General features: G+C 36.3%; 1 protein-coding gene and 1 pseudogene across 4 annotated transcripts in view; both read left to right on the forward strand.

The window, feature by feature from the left end:
* Nucleotides 1-24584, forward strand: part of NADK2 (NAD kinase 2, mitochondrial) — a 61318-nt gene that overhangs the window by 28539 nt on the left and 8195 nt on the right. Inside the window, exons 6-11 of one of the 4 annotated variants that reach the window (XM_020995867.2) lie at nucleotides 1760-1896; nucleotides 8852-8930; nucleotides 10318-10383; nucleotides 11839-11982; nucleotides 23029-23084; nucleotides 23169-23222. In XM_020995867.2, the coding sequence (XP_020851526.1) occupies nucleotides 1760-1896; nucleotides 8852-8930; nucleotides 10318-10383; nucleotides 11839-11982; nucleotides 23029-23084; nucleotides 23169-23222 (536 nt within the window). The remainder of the gene's footprint in view (nucleotides 1-1759; nucleotides 1897-8851; nucleotides 8931-10317; nucleotides 10384-11838; nucleotides 11983-23028; nucleotides 23085-23168; nucleotides 23223-24584) is intronic. The other 3 variants (XM_020995875.2, XM_020995883.2, XM_020995891.2) reach the window with 3 other exon arrangements.
* LOC110214812 (eukaryotic translation initiation factor 3 subunit C pseudogene) lies at nucleotides 23903-24541 on the forward strand (annotated as a pseudogene).

Genomic DNA, 24584 nt, shown 5'->3' on the forward strand with positions numbered 1-24584 from the left:
ATTTTGTAGATAAGTAAAAGTCTTTTAACACTACTGAATATGAACTGGGTAACTTGATGTAATACTAATTATATTACATTTTCAAATTAATCATTATAAAAGGTAACTGATTAACTGAGTCGCCGAAGTAAAGTGGGTGCAATTTGCCTTCCCTCAGCCCTGCTTAGGAATAATTAAAATTATGACCATGACAAATACTTGGTATGTGATTTTAATGTAGCTGTTAGTAATAGTTTCCCTGTATTTGATTCTTTATTTAATGTACTTTAGTACATGTTTGTAGTAGTTTAGTAGGTCATATAGTTGAAATTATTGGCTAGAATTGGGTTTTTCATTTTTCTGTGATTTCATTTTCTTTTGCTCCAGTTTGTCCTTAGCAATAAGAATAGTTGAGTTTTTAATATTCTAATTCTAGTGCTACTCTTCATGTCCCATCTTGACTTTTCAGATACTTCCCTCCCACTCTAGTAAGTAGTGGTAGTAATGACAATAGGTTACTCTTATGAAGTACTAGGTAGCCAGATATGTCAAGAAGAAGGCCTAAGTTTATTTGAAGGTGAACAGGTTAGTCTTGCAATTTTATATTTTTCTAGGATAGCTCTCGTTGAGGAAACTATTCCCTGGAGTATTCATAAAGCCACACTAAATCTAATTTGACTGTTTGTTATTAGTTTAATTACTGCGCAGGAATGTCAGATAATATTCTTGTCCCTCCAAAGAGTTTGGGTACCTTTCTGAAATATTTATACTTAAGAAGAAGCTTTCTTAGAATGATCGATCTCATTAAATTTTACATGTGCGTGTGCAGTTTTTGTACCTCTTCTTGAAGTTAGCATTGAAGAATTGGGGAATGAAAACTTGGGGGAGGTTTAAGTAGAAATTTCATTGAAATTACTATTTAAATTTAAATGCACCATATTGTTATCTCAATTAGAATTGGAACTCAGGAAAACATTGCTTAGTTATATTAATGAGATAACAATAGATTTTTTAACAGACTTCCTAGAGCTTTCCTTAATAAATGAGGAGGGATAGGGTCAAAATAAAGAATAGAATAAGTGGGAGGGTAGGATAGGATTAAGGGAAATAGAGTTAGTTTTTCGTAACATATCTATTATGGAAGTGCTTTGCATAACTGCACATGTATAACCTATATTGAGTTGCTTGCTTTTTTAATGAGGCTGGATGGGGAAGGAGGAAGGGAGAAAAATTGAAACCTAAAGTTTTAAAAACATATGTTTAAAAAAAAAGTTTTCACATGCTACTGGGAAATAAGAAATACAGGAAATGGGGTACAGAAGTCTATCCTGCCCTACAGGAAAATAGAAGGGGAAGGGGGTAAGAGAAGGGGAGAGAGAAGAGAGGACAGACTAGGGGAAGGGATATTCAGAATGCATGCCATCTTGGGGTGGGGGGAGGGGGGAGATGGGGTGAAAATTTGGAACTCAAAATCTTGTGGAAGGAAATATTGAAAACTAAAAATAAATTTAAATATATTTTAAAATATTAAAATATTTAGAAAATAAATATATTTAAAAAATAAATCCGTTCAGGATTTTCAAAGAAAAATAAAGATGTAATTCTACTTTTAAGAGATACCTGCCTTAAACAGGCCATTTCTTGACTTTCTTCAGTTTGTTTTTTCAGGCATAAATTATTTTTTCATAAAATGATTGGTTTGTCTATTTGATGTAATTGTTTCAATATATAATCTTTCTTGTGCTGCTCTGAAATGAATCTTTTATTTCCCTTGTCCAAGGTGGCTATGGAGACAGCGAATCAGGTTATACCTTGAAGGAACTGGAATAAACCCAATTCCTGTAGATCTCCATGAACAGCAGCTGAGTTTGGATCAGCACAGCAAGGCTCTCAACAGCACAAGAATTCATGATCAGAGTGGGTTAATTTGTCAATATCACACTTCATTTCAGATTACATTGGCCTTTTGTTCTCAATTAGGAGATTACATCAACTTTTTTATATTTGTCTGTTCTGAGGTACTTTATAATTTATTACTTAAATAAAGTACTTAAAACTGTTAAGAGAACCCTCCATCAAATAGTCAGGAGACTTTAGTTGTGAATGCTTTTTGGAGTTAAATAAAGATTTTTCATTCATTTATGATTTCCCTTTTCCCTCCCATTAGCATAGGTAATTAAGAATTGGATGTATCAGAGAATGTGAATGTATTTTTTTTAGCAGATGCCAGACATAGATTTTTCAACCACTTATCATAGAAGCTACCTTCACATATATTTCCTTCCAGCTGTGACATCATTGTACCATATATTTATTTTTGGCTTTTGCAAATATCAGCTCCCTCACCCCAAATCTACTCTTTCTCTAACTCATCTCTCAAGATTTCTGTTGAAGGCCCGACTATCCTCAGTCTGGTCATAACTTCAGAATCATTCCAGGCTTTTTACTGTTTCTTGCATCTGTCACTATCTGTCCACTCAGATTTGGCTTCCATTCTTTCCTCTCTCCAATCCATTGTCAACGTAACTGCCAAAGTTTTTTTTCATAAGCACAAGTCTTACTATCTGTCCTTTTTTCAGAGTTGCCTGTTGCATTTAGGATAAAATGTATACTCTTAAGCCTAAAAGTTATAGCATTCTACATTCTAGTTCCATCTTTTCTTTCCAGTAATATTTCACATTGCTCCTGTTGATACATTCCAGCATGATAGCGCTACTAACTGTACCTCAGCTAGTGCTCTGTCTCCTGTTCCCTGTACATTTATACCAGCACCATTTTTTATGCTTGAATTGTACTATGTCTTCAGTTTATCTCTTGGAATCTCCTTCCTTCAAGGATAAGTTCAAATGTTAAGTCTTCTCTAAAGTTTTTCTAATTGTTAGAACTCTTTCCCTTCTCAAATTACTTTGTATTTTTTTATAAGGTCAGTATCCCTCCAGTAGAAAGAAAGTTCCTTGAACTCAGGGATGGTTTTATTTTTGTCTTGTGTCTCCACTGCCTAGCACAAATGCCTTCTAAATTCTAAATGTTTTGTATAATTGAATGATGATTTGGAGGCAGCACATAATCTCACACAGGGGTGGGGAACCTGTAGTCTCAAAGCCACATGTGCACTTCTAAGCCCTCAAATGCAGCCCTTTGACTGAATCCAGACTTCACAGAACAAGTCCCATTAATAAAAGGATTTGTTCTGTAAAAACTTGGACTCGGTCAAAAGGCTACACCCAAGGACCTAGAAGGCCGTATGTGACATTTGAGGGTACAGGTTCCCCACTTCTGACATTTTACTGATATTCTAGTAAAATTAAACACTTATAGGAGAATGTTATCTGTTTAAAGGGAAAGGTCTATTTTATTTCTGTCTTCATATTCCCATTAAGTAGCACAGTGCCTGACACATAATAGGCACTTTTAATAATGTTGAATGAATTGAGTCTACATAAAGTACATGTCTTTGCTTAATTCACTAGATTTAGCTAAGCTTTTGCTAGACTGATAACATTGAATCTTTTACAATTAGGAAGGACCTGCTGGAGCCCCACATTTTAGTGGAATGGGCTAGGATGATATAGGATCACTTACGTACCATTAAAAGGCATTGAAATTAGACTTTTCATTGATAGACCTTTAAATATATAAAAAGCTTTCTCTTTATCCCTACCATCTGCATGACGTGTAACTCATTTGAATAAGTCTCAGTGAGTAGACTTATCTTCTGGGTTGTATGTTTTAATCCATTTTATTGCAAATGTTTTGAGGTATCTCAATTCCAAATTTGTTTTCTTTCTCTAGTTAGAGAATATAATATAATATTAATAGAATTATAGATGGCTATATCTTCAGTCATATGTTGTGGTAAATAGTTTTATACTTAAAATTTTTCCTCTGTAATTTTATCCCTGGTATGTTATAAGAGCAAATCTGGAGACATAGTAGGGCACTTGGAGGTAAGAGCAATGCTATTTGTTAAAAATTTAAATTAAGCCTGCTTAATCACTGTTCTGGAGAAAATCTTTTTGCTGCAATGGATCTCTGGTTGATCCCAGGCCACAGTAACAGTGTTTAGCAATTAAAAGGCATCATTCTAACCCTTCTACCTGCTAAAAAGGCATATATTGGGGGTGCAGGAAGGGCGAGAGATTTGACAGATATAAATTCAACAGAGACATTTTAGAAGATTGAGCCGCCCCATTCCAAATTAGAGAACAGGGAGGGTATGTCTTAATTTTCCCTCTATCCTCCTTTGAACATATTCAAATAAATCCATGATCTCATCAGTTTAGATGTGCCCTTCATTGATAGAGATCATAACTGATCCATGCCTGCCCATTCTCTGTGATTCTTTGCCTTTGTCCTTCCCACAAGTTCACCGCTGGGAGGCCTTTCTGTTGACTTCTTAAGGATACTGGTGGGAACACTTAGACTATCCACCTGTTTTTCACCCTCACCATATGGCCAACTCATCTTCTTTTATGATTATGTATTTTCGCTGATGCTATCCTTTACTTCTCTTCTTTAAAGGTCTTATACATTGTAGCCTACTCTTATCTACCATTTGTGGCCCCATTGCCCTATGTGTGATGTTCTTTTTCAGGTTTTGGGGGCTGTATTTCTTGTCTTATAGCTGTTTAACAACACCAGTAGAATATTAGTATTAAAAAAATGAACCTTTATTTCTGGAAGATTTGGATCATTTAAGGAGTTTTTTAATTTCCTAGGGTCAATCTAGCTTAACTTTGAGCCCAGCCTATTGTCTCTTTGTCTCATCTGTTGCTGATAATACATGAATGAAAAAGCTCTTCATGTCATAATTTGGGCAGTAGACATTTTCAAACACTTGATTTTTCCTTTGTGGATTATCAGATCAAATTCTTGAGTGATTGTGATTCTCTTTCAGGAGGCTCAGTAATGGTTCTGGGCTTGATGAACCAACACTGACAGTTTCATCCACAAATGGGAAAAAGTGAATGACTTCTTACCATCCATAGAGATTCCCTCTTAATCTTGCATTTGACTGGAGCTCCTCCATCAAAGGGAAAAGCACTTTTGTTGAAAATATATCCCCTCTTTTTATAAATTTCCTGATGTTTGTTGACTTTGAGGTCATAAATAAAGTTATTTATAGTATGTCTTTCAAGAAATTTTGAAAGATGTATGGATGAGAGAAACCTTGCTAGAAGAAAGCTTATTAATTTGGCATGTAACTCGACTGAATTAAATGCTTTAAAAAAATCAAACAATAAGCACTGGGGAATCTTGTAATCTTTTGTATTTTTCAGGCAGTTGTTCAATGGTAAAGATGTGATCTGCTATAAAATATTGTTTACAAAAATCTACCTGTTCTTTACTACTACCCTCATTGAGGATATGTATTTAGGTGATTCTCTTTCAATTTATTTATATAAATATTTATAGAATGCCTTTAATGAAATAGACCGTATCTTCAGAGAGCTTGCATCTTTTAATCTCATAGGATTAGTATCTGGAGCTGTTATTTCACTGGTGTATGCAGCTGTACTAATGGAGGTCAGCACCTTTTTGAAACTTAGAGTCTGTGTTGTTTAGAGCAGTGATGGGTTGTGACTTGCCCAAGATCACAGACCCAATATGTGTTAGAGATAAGATTTGAACCTAGATTTTTCTGATTTCTAGGCCAGTTCTGTATTTACTACACCTCTTCATCCAGCAAGCATCCTGTGTAGATTTTTTTTTTAAGAGGAAAAAAATGGAGTTTGGCAAAGTCATTCAACACATTAGTTAGTTGTAGTCTGACAGCCTACACAATATTTCATACCTCAAGTCCCTGTCCTCTGTAATGAAGGAAGACAGGTACATTTTCTTAAGTCTTCTATTAGTCATTTTAATTTACACAATATTCAGTTTTGTTTTATTGGTCATTCCCTTTATATTGCTGTGATTATTGTGTATATTATTTTTCTGGTTCAACTTCATTGTACAGAAGTTCAAATAATGCTTCTCTGAATTCTTTTTATTTGTTTTTTTTTACAATGCAATATTATTCAATTATGTTTATGGATCACAATTTCTTTTACCATTCCCCAGTCATTGGGTATGAACTTGGTTTCCATTTTCTTGATAGTAGTTCTGTCCCAGATGTACTTGGGGTATGTATATGCATAGTGGCGTGATCTCTGGTTTATAGGGCATGGCCATTTTAATCTTTTTTTTTTGTTATTGCAAAATTTCACATTTCTCTGGTTGGACTAATTCATACACCTGCCAATGGTGCACTAGTATATTGGCTTTCTTAAAGCCCCGTTCATTGTAGATATGATCTTGCTAATTTTCTGAGTATGAGCTGAAACCTCAGAGTTGTTTTGATTTGTATTTCTCTTCTTAATTATCTGGATCAGTCTTTCATATTGAGTGGGATTGAGACCACTTACCCAATTAAAAATTCAGAGGTTTTTCTCAGTAGAAACAGAAGTTTTATTCTAGCTAGTCTCGTGCGAGAATTGGGTATCACCTACCCAGGGTGGAGTGGAGTAGGGAGGCAGGCTACAAGAAGCAAACAAGCAGTTATATACCCTTACACGAACAACTCTAAGGAACCCCCCCCCACACATGTTTACTTCAATCTCTTTATCCTCATTGATTGAGGTAAGAGACCTTACATTCTACCCAGAAACTCAGAGATACATTTTACCCAAAACAAGCTTGTGGGAGCTAGAAGATTGCCTTATTTGGCAAAGATAAGGCTGGGGTGGTGGTTACAAAACAAGGGAGGGGATGGGCAACAGATGTGTGACCTGATCACATGCTTCTTTACAGGAAAATGAAACTTAGGCCCAGCTAAAGCCTTAACTAAATTTTTGGGGCATAGCTTCTATTTAACATGAGAAACTTTCACTTGTCCCACACAGTCCCCCCTCTCATTTCATAGTTGAAAGTTTCTCACGCCAAAACTGGTAAGTTTCTGCAGCCTCCCTGTTTGCTGTTTCATCAGGGTTTAACCTTCACTCTTCTTCCTGACTGACTGCCATCCACCCTTGATTCCCCTATATCATTAGTCTTATGGACTCACTGACAGGTTCTTTTTAATGTAATCATCCTAGAGAGTGTCCTTTGTATAGTAGTCATGCAAGGGACACACACTGGGAGTAGTATGACTCCACTCACTGCTATCAATGAGAACCATAAAACCCTAACTCATACCAGAACACAGTCCCAGTTCTATAACCCAAGATGTTCCATAATCAATTATTTTAGTAAATTTGTTACTGTACTTATAAAACCTTCTGATTATAGAGACTTACTATAGAAAGAAAAAGAGCAGGAACATGTCCTTAGCTTTGTTTAAATTCAGATAGAGTTGCAATTTTCCAATCATGCAGTGTCTGTTTCTCCCCATAGCCAAACTCAGGAATAGTCAGGTGGGAAACTTTGCTTTCCAAAGGAAAAATAACAAATAAAAAGGACAGTAATAATCATAGCTTACAATAACCAGTATCTTTATCATAGCCAGTATCCATATTAGATTTAATAGAATCCCCCCAAGGATCTAGCCTGAATTGATATTGATCTTTGAGGTGGTATTTGAATTGATTTTTTTAAAGGATGGATAGAACATTGAATTCAGAATTTTTCTGTTGATTGACAGGATTTGTTGCTTCATTTTTCTTCTAGTGATTGCATTTGGGGGAAAAAAACGAATGTTTGGGATGTAATACTATTTTTGCCTTTTGTGTTTTTTCTATTTTTAGTAAAGGAGGATATTTCTTTGTGTAGGAACTGGGATTGAATCCTGGTTTTGCCACTTATTACTTGTGTGACCTTGAGTGGGTCACTTAACCCCATGGGCCTTATTCTTATATCTAAAATCAGGGGGTTGGACTAGATACAGCTCTGAATCTTTGCTGTGAATATTCTTGAGTTTGTTGGAGGCTTAACTATCTTAGTAACATGTTAAGAGTAAAGAAAATGGTGACAGGTTCAGATTAACGATAGAGATATTTGGCGTGACTTGTTCTCTGAGTATAGAGAGAGATTTTGACAGAATTTTTCGAAATTCAAAACACTTTGCTCTTTATCTGGTAAAGACTTTTGTTTTCATATGTGCATCTAATAAATTATCCAGTACAATTTTTGCATATCTTTTATGTGGTACTGAAGATGGTAAATTTAAGTCTCTTTTTTTTTTTAGCCATGAGGCATTTAACATATATGCAGGTATATTGGTTGGTATTAGATAATATAGGTGTGTCTTGATGTATGTTATATGTACATTCCCTAAAAGTTCTGTGAATAGAATTTTTATAATTTAGATTTTTTTGTGAGAGGATTTACCATAAGACGATAAATATCATAAAATGACTTATCATAAGATTTTTTTGAATGGTAAATTGAAGAATTATTTTGATAATCAAATGACTACCCTTACTTTTTCCTGTAAATCTGAACTTTCAAATATGTTTTTAGAGTCAGTTGTGCTTACTTTGCTTGTAAAAATAAAATGTTTTCACTTGTCAGACACTGTAGTAAAACACCTAAGAGAAGTATGGTTAGTAGGACTTGTGAGTCAGATATCAGTATTAAAAAGTTTGTAAAGAGGTACTCAAAGTTAATATTGTTGAAGACAGAGGATGTGGCTATCATGTGGGTGACTTACCTTTTTGGAGAAAGGGTGGCATTTTGAATTTTGTCTCAGAAGAAATTTATTTAATTGGTGTATATTTAATGTGCATATTTCCAAATTCAAAAATAGAGGGATAATCTTACTAAATATAAATTTCATGTTAAAACATTCCTGTATGTCTGTGTCTACACACACATGCATATATAGGTTAATATACATGCATTATAAAGTTAATATTAGCAAATATCTTGGCCACTTATATTTCATTGCCTGCAGGATCTGAGGTTTCTGGGCCACAACTTTTGCCAGTGAGAGCACTAAATGAAGTCTTCATTGGGGAGAGTCTGTCATCCAGGTATGTTAAAACTTCTGCTCTTAATTTTGTCATTTTTATGTTTGTTACATAGTTGTTTGGAAATTTATTGAATTTTCAAAACATAAATTTGAAAGATTTTTTTTACCCCTTTAGTTGATGAATTAATGTTTTTGCATGGAATATACATTTTAATTCCATTTTAATTTTGTATTTTTTCATTTTTTCTTTTCTTTCAAGTTCATTCCTCTATTTTGATTGCTTCCAGACTTTTAATTGTTTAAGTTTGCATCATAGATTTAGAAAATATCAGGGAAACATTATCGTTCTGAGAAGCTCGGATGGTGTATAAAATAATATAAAGCTGATTTAGCTGTTGATGGTACTTCCTGTGTTTGTATAATTTCCCATCCTTTTGCTAATTTTATTGCAAAGAGTAGGAAATTGAGACTTAACAGCTATCTCTTTGCATGATTATTTGCTTTCTTGCAACCACTAGGAATCATTTATAAGTATCTTTCTTCCTCTTAGTACATGTCTGAATTCTCCAGTAATTACATAAAGTCTGTGATTTGCTGCAGATCAGGTCTTGTCACAATTGATATTTACAGTGAGAAAAAAAATAATTCATCAAACTGTATGTTCACTCACCTCAGGCAGTATTGTGTAGGACAAAATGCTGACTCAATAAAAATTTGATTATCTTTTGTATTGTAATAGGTTTAATCTGTATGTTTCAGTATAGTAATTATTTTATGAAGACAGATATTAATAAGGCCTAACAAAGCTAAAGTGAAATAAGATCAGTAATGTATATTTTTGTGTGCTGGCAGTAATACGATAACATTTTTTTCCATTTAATTATATACCTGGTCTCTCTACCTTTAATAGAGAAGGAGAAAACTGTGAAGGAAATTGGAGAAAGTTACTCCTTCAAGTATTTTTGTGCTGTCCAGGCCCCTTGTTACTTCATAGGTTCATAGGTTATTATCCCTGGAAGGAAACATCTAGTTTCACTTTCCTCTTTTGAACAGATAGGACTCATGCTGCTTTTTTGGTCCCTTTGCTTCTTATACTATTATTCACATTATTAAATAAAAGCCTGCCATCACAGACATTCTGTGCACTGTATTTTGTAAGAAAGACTATGGCCTATCCATTTGTGATGCCATTCATTAGAGTAAAATTTGGTGTATATTGGTTCAGTCCTCAACTGTATGCAAGAGATTTTGGTTATTGTACCCGAAGAATTTCTATTTCATGGTGTCTGACGTAGATACTGATTGTGAGGTTGCTCTGTATTTTCAAAGTGTTGCATGTTCCTAATAATTGTGCCTCATTGATAATCATAAGGTATGTTTAAAGTGAGGAACACTTAACCCATAAAACAACCCAAAAAGCCCATTTTTTCCCATTTGTCCTAACCTAGAATGTCTCATTCTTGGGCTGTCGCTGTGGACAGTGTAAGAAGAGGTATAACCACTCTAAAGGGACTGTGAGTTTCTTTAAAAAATCATTTTCCTGGAACAAAGTTCTGAGGATTGATTAATCTTTTGTTAAGTTGCATGTGGTAATCACATTAATTTGTCCAGCATAATCTGTAGTATTCCCTGTGCCCTTTTCTTTTATTCTTAGTCTTTTTTTCCTCCAGACTCTAATCACCTTCTCTTGTGTTGTCTTACTCTGGCCCTACCTTCCTTCTTACCTTCTTTAATAAATCCTTTTCCCTCCTCTTTAATTTCTTCTTCTCTCATTCCCTTAAATTTCCTATCTTGCCATCACAATATCCTTAACTATTATTTCAGGACATTTTGGCTTGTGCTGCACTGCTTTTTACCTTCATATGGTTTTGGTTTATTGCATCACTTTCTCTTCTCCTTTTTGTGTCTCCTATCTCCACATACCTTTAATCCCGTTTCTGTGTTTGCTCTCGGTTTGGTGACAGCCATTACTACTCCTTATTCGGGCCTTGTTTGTCTGGACATGTGCAGTAAATATGCTACCCTCACTGTCCATTTTCTACACAGACCAAATAGGGCTATGATTAAAGAGAAAATATTAAGGAGAGCAGAACCTTGTGTTTTGTAGGAAGAATTAAGTGTATGTGAGATATTGACCAAATTGAGCACTTTTAGAAGTAACAAAAACATTTGTGCTGGAAGATAGTTCTCTCCTTTGTAGCAATGTGACAGACATGTTTAATTGCTTAAAAGGCTGCACCTACAAAGAGTTTTCCTTCACTTCTGTTAAAATGATTACTTTTCTCTGCCAAGGATAATATCCGCTGCAACTAATAATGGCATCTTTCAGAAACTCCCCAACAGTTGGAAATCATTCAAAATTACATTTCAATTTAAAATTTTCACTTGCATTTAAAGGTAAAGGTAACTTATTTGATTCTAGATTTGTAAACTAAAATATATCTATTAAGAACACATTATTTCCTTTTCATTGCCAGCTTTACCTAGTGCTACATTAAGTTTGTAAGAAGTGGTTAAGATTTTCTTTGGACTCTAACCAAGTATTATTGTTATTGGCCAGTTCAAAGGCAAACATAGTAGATCAATTAAGATATAAGCAGTTCTCATTTAACTTGGTTCAAGAACTGCTAGATGCAATATTTAATAAGTATTCATTTCCTTGTAGAAATGAAGTCCACTTAAAAGTTATGTTCTTTTGGGTGATGAGGTGAATCATTTTGCTAGATGCTGTGAGGACAGGAAATAAAATTACTCCAAAAATTACCTGAAGAAACTTCTGTTAGAAATAAAAAAAACAATTGCAGAAAAGGAACAATGAGTCAGACAAGGTAGGAGATGATTTTATTTTTTAAAACAAAAATTGTATCAGTGTTACAGTCACAATACCACGAAGTACCTTTACCTAATTTAGAATTTACTTATTTAGAATTCAGTGGTTCTAATAGTGGGCTATGTTCTGTTTTACTCAGGGTGAACTATAAATCCTGCAAACCCAGTTTTACATTTTCAATTCATAGGGCTTCCTACTATGAAATCTCAGTTGATGATGGTCCCTGGGAAAAACAGAAGAGTTCAGGACTCAATTTGTGTACTGGGACAGGATCAAAAGCCTGGTGAGTGAATATTTTTCTTTTTAACTTGTTAATGGTTGTAAGCACCTCAGTTCACTTGACTGTCTTACATTAGGGATTCTGAGGGTTCTGAGAAAAAAGAAAGAACTTAGTATTAACATTTTTGCCCCTGCTAAGAAGTGATCTCTGTGACTTTGTTCAGGATACTTCCTTTCTGGAGTCTTAGTTTTCCAGTATTTAAAATGAGAGTATTGGCTTATATGATTTCTAAGGTCTATCCCAACTCTTAATCTTATCCATATTGTCCAAAGAGCATAGGTTCTTGACATATTTTTTGTCAAGGACCCCTTTGGCATACTTGATGAAACCTATGAAGCTCTTTCAGAAGTATATTTTTAAATGCATAAAATAAAATACATAAGATTATAAAGGAAATCAATTATATTGAAATATAGTTCTCAAAATATTTTTAAAAAAAGTTTCATGGACCCCAGGTTAAGAACCTCTGCCACAGTAATAGAGGGACCTCAGAAGGTCTGCTTCTACTTCTTGTATTACTGTTGAAGCTCAGAGTCAGCCAGTTTGTACCGTGCGCTTCATCTCATAACAAGTGCTTTGGGAAAATGTAACAGAAATGGGGAAATTGGTACCATAAGCTGGAGGGTCTCCAGAGGAGTGCAACCAGTATGGTAAAGCTCTATCATGTCTTATGGCAATTATGTAAAAAAAGCTGGGAATATTAAGTTTGAGGAAGAGAGAACTCATGGAGGACATGGTAAATATTTTAAGTACTTGAGAGGGCTGTGAAAGATATGGTTCATTCTGCTTGTTCCCAGATGGCAGAAATAGGAGTTATTGCAGAAAGGTAGATTTACACTAAATGAAAGGAAAAACATCATAACAGATTATGGGGAGTGGGTTGGGCTGACCCTCAGTAAGTAGTGAGTTTCTCCTCACTGGAGGCCTTTAAGAAAAAGCTAGATGACTGCCTGTGTGTTGTAGAGGAGATTGTTCAGGTATGAATTGAAGTAGATGGCCTCCGAGGTCCCTTCTAACATTTAAAATTCTGTGATTATCTGAAATGCTATGTGACCTTTTAGTAATATGTAAGCATAAAAATATACTGAAGAACAGCCAAGAGTAATAGAAGTGCAAATTACATAGCATGCATAAATGCTGAGGGCACGTGCCTTTGACTCCATTCCTTCCCATCTTCAGCAGATTATTGCACAGTGACACCAGGTCACTCCCCTACTCAGTAAACACAGTGGCACCTTATTGCTGGTAGGCTCAAATGTAAGTTCCTTGGTTTAGTTTTAAAGCCCTTCATAATCTGACCTCAACCTGTCTTTTCATCCTGAGTGTACATTACTTCTGCTACACCCTATGATCTAGCCACCCTGGCCTGTTCTCTATATACACAATGCTTCATTGTCTCTACCTTTGTACTGTTCATCCAGATGCTTGGAGTGCACTCCTTCCTTTCTTGCTTCTCATAGAATTCCTCTCTTCCTTCAAGACTCAACTCAAATACTACCTTCTAAAAGTTTTTTCTGGTTCCCTTCAGTTGCTAATGCCCTCCCTCTTAAACTGCCTAGAATTTAACTACTTTGTATTTGTTCTCTTTATGTCTGTTGTTTATATTTATACATGTACTTATCTGTCCAGTTGGTATCTATCGATACTATTTCATTCCTCGTATTTATATCCCCAGTACTCTTAGTGCCTTGCACATAGTTGGAGCTTTAAAAAATACTTGCTGATAGATGATAATTAGTGGTTGGTTGATTGATCATGGAATAAAAGAGTAAGTGGGCAAACTGGGCTTCTTGAAGTTTCTGTGTCCACACAGTAATAATTTAGGGTTGCCCTGATAAGTTATCTCAGTATTTTATCGTGACATTGTTGTACTCATTGTGAGTTGGTCCAGAAGACCTCATTAACAGGATAGACCTTGAAGGTCTATGTGAACTGTGTGACACACTGCTGCCATTTAGACATTTTTTGATTATTTGCTCTCTTAGTCTATACATGATGACCTTCAGGGTTGCTTCCAGCTCTTGGTCTGTGATTCTTTTAATACTGAGACTGCTTACCCAGTGCAGATGTAACTGATGAAATCTGGACTTTCACCTACTTTGTAAGGCTCCATTCTTATCAGGATTTCCCAGGCAGTGTGACTAATAAATGGCATGAAGGTACCAATTGTTTGGAGGGGCAGTCACAACTTAGGGGCTTGGGTCCTTATGGATGCTTACACTACTTTCCCAGTTGGTGGAAACTCTGGTAACATCTGTGCTGCCATGTATCTCAGATTTCAGGAGGGCTGATATCCCCAGGGGTGAATGCAAACAGAGGTGGCACATTTGTTCCTAATAAAGAAGCCTGTTCGAACCATTAGTGAGTATACTTACTGGCATGTTCTTTGGCTCCTTGGATCCTAAGAGAAAATTTTTATCATCTCAGTTGATATGGCTTGGCTCAATCGGCATGGTGTTGGTGCAGTTAAGCCTTCTTTTTTTAATAGACTTTTGATAAATATCAGTCATGTAACTTTAAACATGTAGCAGAATATATTAAATTTAAAATTCTGGGTTAGTGTTTCTTTGAATATTTTTGATCCTGGGTCTTGCTGACTACCTATGATAACTTGTGAAGACAAATGAATTGGCTAATGTACTTTTCTGACCCTTTTGTTTTCCTCCTTTGATATACCATTTTCTCAACCCCCATTGAAAAGAAATTTGACCAAAACACAGTCACTGAATTTCAGTATGAAAATCAACTATATGAAATTAATTTATAAATATCTGATAACATTCATAAACTCATGGACTCTTAGGATTAGAAAAGACGTTTGAGGTAATTTCAATACAATATCCCACCAACTTTCTCTGTGATTTAACTAAAGGCATGCCTGTTGTCTTCTAAGCAGTTGCTGTTTTCCAGAGACTCCCAGGGCTGTGAAAAAGACCTAGGGCAACAGGATGTACATGTTCCTGTGATGTACATGTTCACTAATTCAGCTCAGAAAGGGTCTGGCTCTAAGCATGGGATCAAAAGAGACAAATTCATTATCAGGTGTTTAATTCATAAATAAGGGAGGTGCTTTGTACTTTTTTTAAAAAGATTTTCCTTCAAAAGGAACAGTAGTTGGTGTTTCACTGAAAGGAATTAAAAGGCAAAAGCAGCATTAAGGCAATAATATAAAAAGTACAGAAAAGACCAAATAGCTCTCTTATTTCATGCTTCCCTAACTTCCCCCTCTTTCCCATGTGGCATTGTGATTATCATTAATTATCCCCAACAGGTGGTAAAAACAGAAAGAAGATCCAGGAGACAAAGTGCTCCCCCAAACATACTGTAAAGCCTCTTTCTTTGATATTTGTTCTGGGCAGTTTTGATTTGAGCAACAGTAGTCATTCAAATAATATTTTTTAAGATAGCTAGCCATCTTCTTTATGAAGCACTTAATATGGGCCAACTAAGTGCTGTGGCTACAAATACAAGCAAACAAAATAGTCCCTATCTTTAAAGACCTTACATTCTAATGGGGATGAGGAGGAAGATAACAGATAAAGGAAAGCTGGCAAGAAAGTTTTACATGCTGCAGTGGGCTGTGGTGTGGAGTCTTGGGCCCTAGCAAGATATGGCAAAAGCTGACCTCTATGAAACAAGGCACCTGGGAGCAGAGTTTACATCCCTGAAGAAGTGATAGTCTGTGTTGTACTCAGACATTTTATTTCTGGGGAGGTGAGAACCTATTTTGGACACAGAGAAATATAATATATTCTCTGCCTTCAAGAGTCTTACACTTGAGTTGATGTTTACAAAATGTAAGTGCTATAGAAGTTCTGAGGAGGAAGAGAGTTCTTACTGTCTCTGCAGTAAGTTTTAAAATGGCTCTGTATTCATTGGCTCCATTTCCTGACCTCTCATTCTTCTTTTTCCTAACCCTACTGTTGTAGTGAAACTGTTCTTTTCAAGGTTACTGGTAAGCTTTTAACTGCAAAATCCAGCGGCCTTTTCTCAGTCTACATCTTTATTGATCCTACATCTTTTGATACTGTCAGCCACATCTTTCTCCTGGTTGTTCTCATCTCCCTTGGTTCCTGTGATGTTACCCTTTCTTGGTTTTCTTCATATTGCTCTTATTACTCCTCCTTGCTAAATCATCATGCTTATGTCATGCACTATGTAGATACTATTCTAGGCTTTCTCTAAATATACTCTTGGTAATCTTATTTAGCTCCTGTGCTTCCAGTTATCTTTCTGTATGTGACTCCTAAATCCATATATCTGGTCCTAATTTCTCAGAAATTCAGTGCAAGATTACCAGCTGTCTGCTGGACTTGTCTACCTTCATGTTCTCTTGTCATCTTAAACTTAACACGTCCAATGTGGAATCCTTTCTTTTTATCTCCACATCCCACTTTCCAAACTTAGCATTTCTTTTGATAACACCACCATCAGTTTCATCTGTTAACAATCTTGGAGTCATTCTTCTCTCTCTCTCTCTCTCTCTCTCTCTCTCTCCCCTCCTTCCCCCTCTCTCTCTCTCTTCCCCCTCCCTCTCCCTCTCTCTTCTTCCCCCTCCATAGTATCTCCCATCTCTGACTTATGCATTGAATCTATCCTATTTGAGGCCCTCATCTCTTCTCTACTATTGCAGCAGCTTCCTGATTGATCTCCCTAATTCCATATCTCCCTTCCACTCAGTTTTCCACACAGCTGCCCCAATTTTATTACCAGCACATATCTGACCAGGTCATGTCACCCCCCATTTGAATTTATCCTCTAGGATAAAATATAAAATCCTTCCCAGCTCCCATCAGCCTTTCCGGGATTATTATCTCCTTTTATGTACTCTGTTCCAAGCAAACCTACCTGCTAAATGCCCTTGTATACAACATTCCATCCCTTGCCTCTGTAGCTTTGCATAGGTGATGTTTGGAATTCACTTCCTTTTTACCTTTGCCTCTTAGAATCCTTAGCTTTCTTCAAAGCACAGCTCATGTTCCACCTTCAACTTGAAGTCTTTCCTGATTCTCCCAAGCTGCTAGTATCCTTCTGACCAAAACAGCTTAATTCTTAGGATATAACATATATATAACAATGTGCGTGTATAATGTAAACTTCTTGAAACCGGAGACGATTCAATTTTTATCTTTTTACCCCCAACCCCTAGTACAGTGCCTGGCACATAGTTGGAGCTTAATGAAGGGTGGCACAAAAAATAAATTGGGCTGGGGGGAGACTGGTCTTCAGATGATTTTCAGTGAAATGCCTTTCTTGTATATTTTATTTTGTTAACATAAATTTGACTTACATAAACCCTTCAGAAATGCCTCTTGTATAGAGTAGTAGCATAATAAAGCATAAGAAAGTCAAAGACAGAAAGATTCCATATATGTAAAAATATTCATAGCAGCACTTTTTGTAGAATAAAAGACTTGAAAACCAAGTAGGTATCTAACAACTGGAGAATAATTAAATAAATTGTGGTATATGATTGTACCATTAAGAAAGAAAATTAAGAGTTTCAGAAAACGGGAGAAGACTTATGAGCTGATGAATAGAAGCTGCCATTTTATAAACTTCATGATATAAGTTAAAAGACTAATGTATGTCATATTCATTTCTTCAGTATTCTTATTAAACCAAAGTAAGCATGAGGAAATATAAATATTTTTATGTACAAAATACAAATACTAATTGAAATACAAATTTTTATTACCAACAGTGAGAATCTGAAGTTATCTTTCTTTTTTAGTTGTATTTTAGGTGTATCTGTTTTAGGTTTAGGTGGAGAGTTGTAAAATGGTGCAAATGTTGTATTTCTAAGTTTAATTCAGTAAATATTTATTAATCATCTATAATACACAAGGTACTTTACTAGATGTCGGAGATAGAAAAACAAAAATGGAATGGTACTTGTCCTTACAGACTTTATTTTCTCCTGAGAGAATATAACATATAGACAGGTAAGTAAATAAAACTAATTGGAATAGTTAGAGAACACTAAAAATGAAAAGTTCCTGCTATGGGAAAATTTCATAGAGACAGAGGAGGTAGATGGGACCTGAACTGAGTCTTGAAGAAAGATAAAGACTCCATAAGAGGTCATTAAAGAGATGGTTAGTAAGTGTACTGGAAAAGAAGTGGTGATTTCTGAGAGCCAGGCTATGATCATCAAGAATAGTTTATGGTGCTAAGTGTGGTGATTCATACTTATGTTCTGTACTACTGGGAAGGTTGAGGCTGGTGGGTCCTTGGAGCTTGGGAATTCTGAGCTGCAGTAGGGTTAAAGCCAATAGGGTGTTTATACTAAGTTCTATACCAACATAGTGAGCCCATTGGAGTAGGCAGCCACCAGGTTGCCCGAATGAGTGAACTAGCCTAGATCACAGAACAGATCAAACAGTGCTTCTGGGCTGATCAGCAGTGGGACAGGCCTGTGAATGACTGTTCCACCTCCAGCCTGGGTGACATAGGGAGACCAAGGGTTATGGTACTTTGTATAGTAGCAACAAAGTAGATAGATGCCTACCAGTTGGGTGACGGACAAATAAGTTGTGGTACAAGACTGTAAGGGAATACGACAGCTCTGAAAAAATATTGAATATGAAAAATACAGAAAAGTATAGAAAGACTTGTGAAGTTTTACAAAGTGAATCAGGTCAGAACCAGGAAAACAATATATGCAAATGACAACAGAGTCAATGGAAAGAATAATGACAGAAAACTGAAATGGAATTTTTTGGTTGTAATGACCAAGACTGGCTTCCAGAAAGATATATGAGAATCTACTTCTCTTCCTTTTTGTTAGAAGTGTGGGAATACTGTATTTAATTGTAATCTTGATTGACGTGTTGATTAGTTTGCTGAGCAGGGGCTTTTCCCCTTTGTTAGAAGAGATGGCCTTTTTAGAATTGGAGGGGAAAGGAAAATATTGGGAAATACAAGTGATATAAAAATAAAAGATGCCAATACAAAGATAAGTTTTAAAAATAGGTCATACCAGAATTACTTTATTTCTTTTGTTAATAGTGTTACTAAACTGATAGATCAGGTGAATGCTGTGTATTTGGTTTACCTAGATTTTATCAAAATATCTCATACAGTTCTTGTGGAAAATATGGAGAGATATAGTCTAGGTAACATGGATATTTGAATTTGGAAGTGGTTGGAAGGTTATTAGATGCTAGAGTAGTTGTTAATGTTGAATGTCAGTAGTCAGGAGGTCTCCAGTGTTGTGCCCCAGGAATATGTGCTTGTTGTGTTTTATATATATATATTAGCAGTAACCTGGATAACTGTTAAGCTGTCATATTTATTACATTTTCAGATGACGCAAAACTGGGAGAAATAGCTAACACTGAATGACATTACCAGGATCCAAAAAGATCTTAACATGCTTAGAGCAGGGACTGACAAACTCTCCATAGGCCAAATCCTGACTGCTACCTGTTTTTGTAAGGAAAGCCCTAAACTAAGAGTAGTTTTTTTTTTTAAATTTTAAATGAAGTTTTATTGTATTTTAAAATGTAAACACCATTAGGCAAGTGCATTGGTTTGAATGTGATAATGTGAATTTCAGTAGGGATAAATGCAAGAGCTTAATACTTGGACTTAAAAAAAAAAACCCAGTTTCACAAACTCATGATGGGGAAGACATAATTAGATAGAAGTTTGAAAAAGATCTGGGGTTTGGTGGACTGCAAGCTCAATATGTGAGTCACCAGTGTGATGTGGTAGTCAGAAAAGCTCATGTGATCTTGAAGTGCATTTAGAGAGACAGCTTTCAGAAATAAGGGAGTCATAGTCCATCTGTGGTGAGGGAGCAGCTAGGTGGTACAGTGGAAAGAGCACCAGGCCTGGAGTCAGGAAGACCTGAGTTCAAATCCAGCTTCAGACACTTATTAGCAATGTGACCCTGCCATTTGCCAAATGAGCTGGAGAAGGAAATGGCAAACCAGTCAAATATCTTTGCCAAGAAAACCTCAAATGGGGTCACAAAGAGTCAGACAGCTGAAATGACTGAACAACAACAATCTCTCTATGGTCTGTCCCAATTAGACCATATATAGAGTATTCTGTTCAGTTCTGGGTGGACACTGATAAGTCAGAGACTATTCAGAAGTGATCACCTACTATGGTGAAGAGCTTTGAGTTCATGACATTAGGATTTGTTGAAGAAATTGGGAATGAAGACCCAGAGCAATCATGGTAGCTATTCACAAGTATTTGAATGACGTTTATCTGGAAGAGGCTTGATTAGATTTTTGTTTCTACCCAGAGTGCAGAAGTAGGAGTAATGGGTAGAAGAGGTAAAATTATTTCCTCACAGTAAAAGCTGTTCAGAAGTAGAAAGGGCTGCTTTGGAAGGTGGTGATTTCCTGTTTTTTTGAGGTTTTTAAGCAGAAACTGGATGACCACTTATCAGGTAATTATAGTCAGAATTTCTTTGGGGTTTGAGTTGAGTTAGATTAGATTATATGGCTACTGAGATCTCTTCCAACTCTGAAATTGTATGATTCTGTTCAGTTGGACTGGCTTTGTAGCTTTCTAATGAATTGGAACCCAGAAGTTGCTAAAGTAGAAATGCTTCAGGTCCTCCTGGAATGTCAAGGAATTTCAGGATAATTGCACTCATTTCACATACCAGCAAGGTTATGCTTAGATTCTGCAAGCTTGGCTTAAGCAGTATGTGAATTGAGAATTACCAGAAGAGCAGGCTGGTTTTCAAAGAGGCAGAGAAACTAGAGACCAAATTGCCAACATGTGTAGGATTATGGAGAAAGCAAGGGAGTTCCAGAAAAACATCTGCTTCTGTTTCATTGATTACACTAAAGCCTTTGACAGCATGGACCACAACAAAATGTGGCAAGTCCACAAAGAGATGGGAGTACGGATCATCTTACTCGTTTCCTGAGGAACCTGTTTGTGGGCTGAGAAACAACAGTTAGAACCAAACATGGAATGGCTGATTGGTTTAAGATCGGAAAAGGAGTAGGACAAGGCTATGTACTGTCCCCTTATTTATTTAACTTATATGCAGAGTACATCATATGAAATGCCAAGGTGGGTGAATCAAAAGCCAGAATTAAAGTTGCTGGGACAAATAGCAATCTCAGATATGCATGTGATACCACCCTGATGGCAATAAGTGACAAGGAATTTAGAAACCTCTTGATGATTGTGAAAGAGGAGAGTATAAAAACTGTCTAGAAGCTTAAAAAAAAACGAACAAGATCTTGGCAACTGGTCCCATCATTTCCTGGCAAATAGAGGGATAAGAAATGGAAGCAGTGTCACATTTTATATTCTTGGGCTCAAAGATAACTTCAGATGGCAACTGTAGCCATGAAATTAAAAAATGTTTGCTCCCTGGAAGGAACGCTATGGCAAATCTGGACAGCATCCTAAAAAGCAGAGCCATCACCTTGTTGATAGAGGTCTATGATCAAAACTGTTTTTTTTTTCAGTAGTAATGCATGGCTGTGAGACTGTAAGGAAAGCTGAGTTCCACAGAATTGGCAGTTTTGAATTGTGGTCCTGGAAGAATATTTTTGAGAGTCCTTCGACTGCAAGGAGATCAAATCAGTCAGTGCTTAAAGAAATTAATTCCAGCTCTTCACTAGAAGGTCAAATACTGAAGCTGAAGCTTAAATACTTTAGCCTCATAATAAGAAGACAAGACTCACTGGAAAAGACTGATTGAAGGCAAAAGGAAAAGACGATGATAGAAGATGAGATGGATAGATATTGTCATGGAAACAGTGAACATTAAGGACAGACTTTGAGAGATAGTGGAGGATAGAACGGCCTGGTGTGCTATGGTCCACTAAGAGTTGAACGTGACAGAACAACAACTCCTCCCCCCATTCTGGGATTCCTGGAACCACTCTAAAACCTGCCACACAAGGTTTTGGTAGAAGGGCTATAGAGCATTAGAACTTGTAATGATAGGCTGCTTTTCTTAAATTATTTAAGGAGGGTTCTGGTGAAGTCTTTGGGCCTCTTCCCAGAATAATATGTTTAAACACATAAAATAAAACATGAAGGATTGCAGAGGAACTAATTTTGAAATAAAATTATCAATTAAAAAAAAGTTCATAGATTTTTTTTTTGTGGGGGGTGGGTGGGGAGGAGGCAGTCAGGGTTAAGTAACTTGCCTGGGGTCACACAAATCTGAGGCCAGATTTGAACTCAGGTCTTCCATACTCCAGAGCCAGTGCTCTATCCCCCAACAATGTTTTTCTTTAAATAATTATGGTACAAGGAAAAGGACAGAATTTTAAATGGTTTCTCAAAGCTAAATAGCAAAATAATCTACACGAGGTATAATAAAATGCTTTATAATAAATAATTTGATGTGTCATACCATGATTTAACAAATATTGCTATATTTTGGGAAATAGTATTTAACTTGATGTAAAACTCATTACACAAATTCAAAGAAAGCGATTCTACTCTACAGCACTACATAATATATCTACATTACTTAAGAATATTCTAGTCAGTTAGTATCTCCTAATAATAACGGGAGTCTTTGGGGCAACTAGGTGGCACAGTGGATAGAGCAATGAACCTGGAGTCAGGAGGACCTGAGTCAAATCTGATCTCAGACATTTGACATTTACTAGCTATGTGACCCTGGGCAAGTCGTTTAACCCCATTGCTTAGCCAAAAAAAAAGAAAGAAAAGAAAAACATTGTTTAGCCTTTAGTTGTTGGACATTTATGAACCATTCCAGTATTCTGACTCCTCAGAATTGCCATGTGAGGTAATTCTCTGAGGAGAAGTTCTAGAGTCTGAATCTGTTATTAAGATGTTGGTGATAAAGTGAAGTTTATATTTTGTACTTTAGTTTTTACCTTAAACCTCATTATTGTATTTAGTTGGTTGTTGTGAGTTGGTTATTATATTTATGCAGAAGTATGCATTTCAGTCTTGGCTAGATATTAAAAATCCTCTCTTGTATTCCTTATTGCTAAGAGAATTAACTAGGTGTAGAAAAATCTAGATGTTTCTAAAACTCATGTACTTAGAGCAAAGCAACAAAAATATAATTTTTGTTTCTAGGTCGTATAATATTAACAGGGTCGCAACACAAGCTGTAGAAGATGTTTTAAAGATTGGTAAGTACCACAGCGACTACTTTTTGCCAGTTGTATTTTTAGAAAGAATTTTATTTAATTCCAGTGCTTTTCCTTTTCTAACAGCTAAACAGCAAGCAAATTTGGATCTTCCATTGAATAAGGAATTAGTTGAGAAAGGTTAGTGAAAAATAATGCCAGTCATTAAAACTTCATTAGTTTGGCTGATGTTGGTTCTAAATAATGCTGTACTTAGTAGCCAGGAATGTCAGCACTATGACATGTACTGGTCACTTGAGTGAAATCATGGATCCTTCAGTGTGTGTACCTTTTTCATTAATGAACATTTCAGTTTTCGCACCCCTTCCCCAATCCCTTTCACCTTGTCCCCTCCCACTACAGCCTTCCCTTCTCCATTGTACACATTGAAAAACAAAACAAAATAAAAAAATAAAGTCCCTCAATACATAGCTGCATAGTCCAGAAAACCAAATTCCTATATTAACGGTGTCTGAAAATATGCCTCTTTCTGTATTTTAAGTTCATGACCATTCTGTCAGGAGGTAAGTGACATGTTTCATATTCATTCTTTTGGACTTGTGGTTTATCATTGTCCTAAAGTCTTTCAAAGTTTTTTTACATAGCAGTTCTCAAACTTTTTGGCCTCAGAACTCCTTTGCACTCTTAAAACTATTAAAGACTGCTCTGGTGCCTCATCTGGTCCATGTCCACATCCTACCTGGCCTGCGGCCTCCTGAGTACCCACCGAAATGTCACCACCCTGGATTAGTGATTTGTGATTTCTGTACAAGAGCCCCATAGAGGGCAACTACAGCAAATAGCCATTGTGCTGAGTGAGGATGAGAATACTAAGTCAAAGAGCCAAAGACAAAATGTTGGAAGAGCTAACCAGCCTAATATGGACCATCTGGAATCCCCTGAAAATTCAGGATGTCACTAAATGTCTTGAGGAATTTGAGTTCCTGGGAAAGGCATTTGGAAAGGCCATGAGTGTTGTGGACAAAGAAGATGTCCCCTAATTATACATCCACATCCTGGCTGATCTGGAGGACTATCTCAGTGTGCTGTGGAAGCACAAGGAGGGAAAGAAGATGAACAAAGAGTAATGCAGAGGCTCTGAGCACCTTGCATCAGAAGATTTGTAAATATAATCAGGATTACAAAGTCCAGATCACCAGTTATAAGCAGAACCCCGAGCAGTCCATAGATGAGGATGCTTAGAAAAATGAGGATTCAGAAAGTTCTTCCCCTTCAGATGATGAGGATGACCTCAGTGTGACAAATTTCCTGAAGAAGTCTGAGGCACCATTCAGAGAAGTCTCACGTTCCTCAAGAAGATGGAGGATGAAGATGACAATTTGGATGATGATGAAGACTGGGGTTCAGATTCCCCTTCCTCTCGGACTCTGCCTCAGGAGGATGATGGAAAAGATACCTTGTTGGTCTCCAAATTCCTTAGAAAAGAGCACCACAGGTAAAAAGGCTGTAGAAAAGAAGTGACAGAACAAAGCCAAGAAAAAG

The sequence above is a fragment of the Phascolarctos cinereus genome, unplaced genomic scaffold, assembly GCF_003287225.1.
Source record: "Phascolarctos cinereus isolate Bilbo 61053 unplaced genomic scaffold, phaCin_HiC Scaffold_4;HRSCAF=312, whole genome shotgun sequence".
Taxonomy (NCBI): Eukaryota; Metazoa; Chordata; class Mammalia; order Diprotodontia; family Phascolarctidae; genus Phascolarctos; species Phascolarctos cinereus.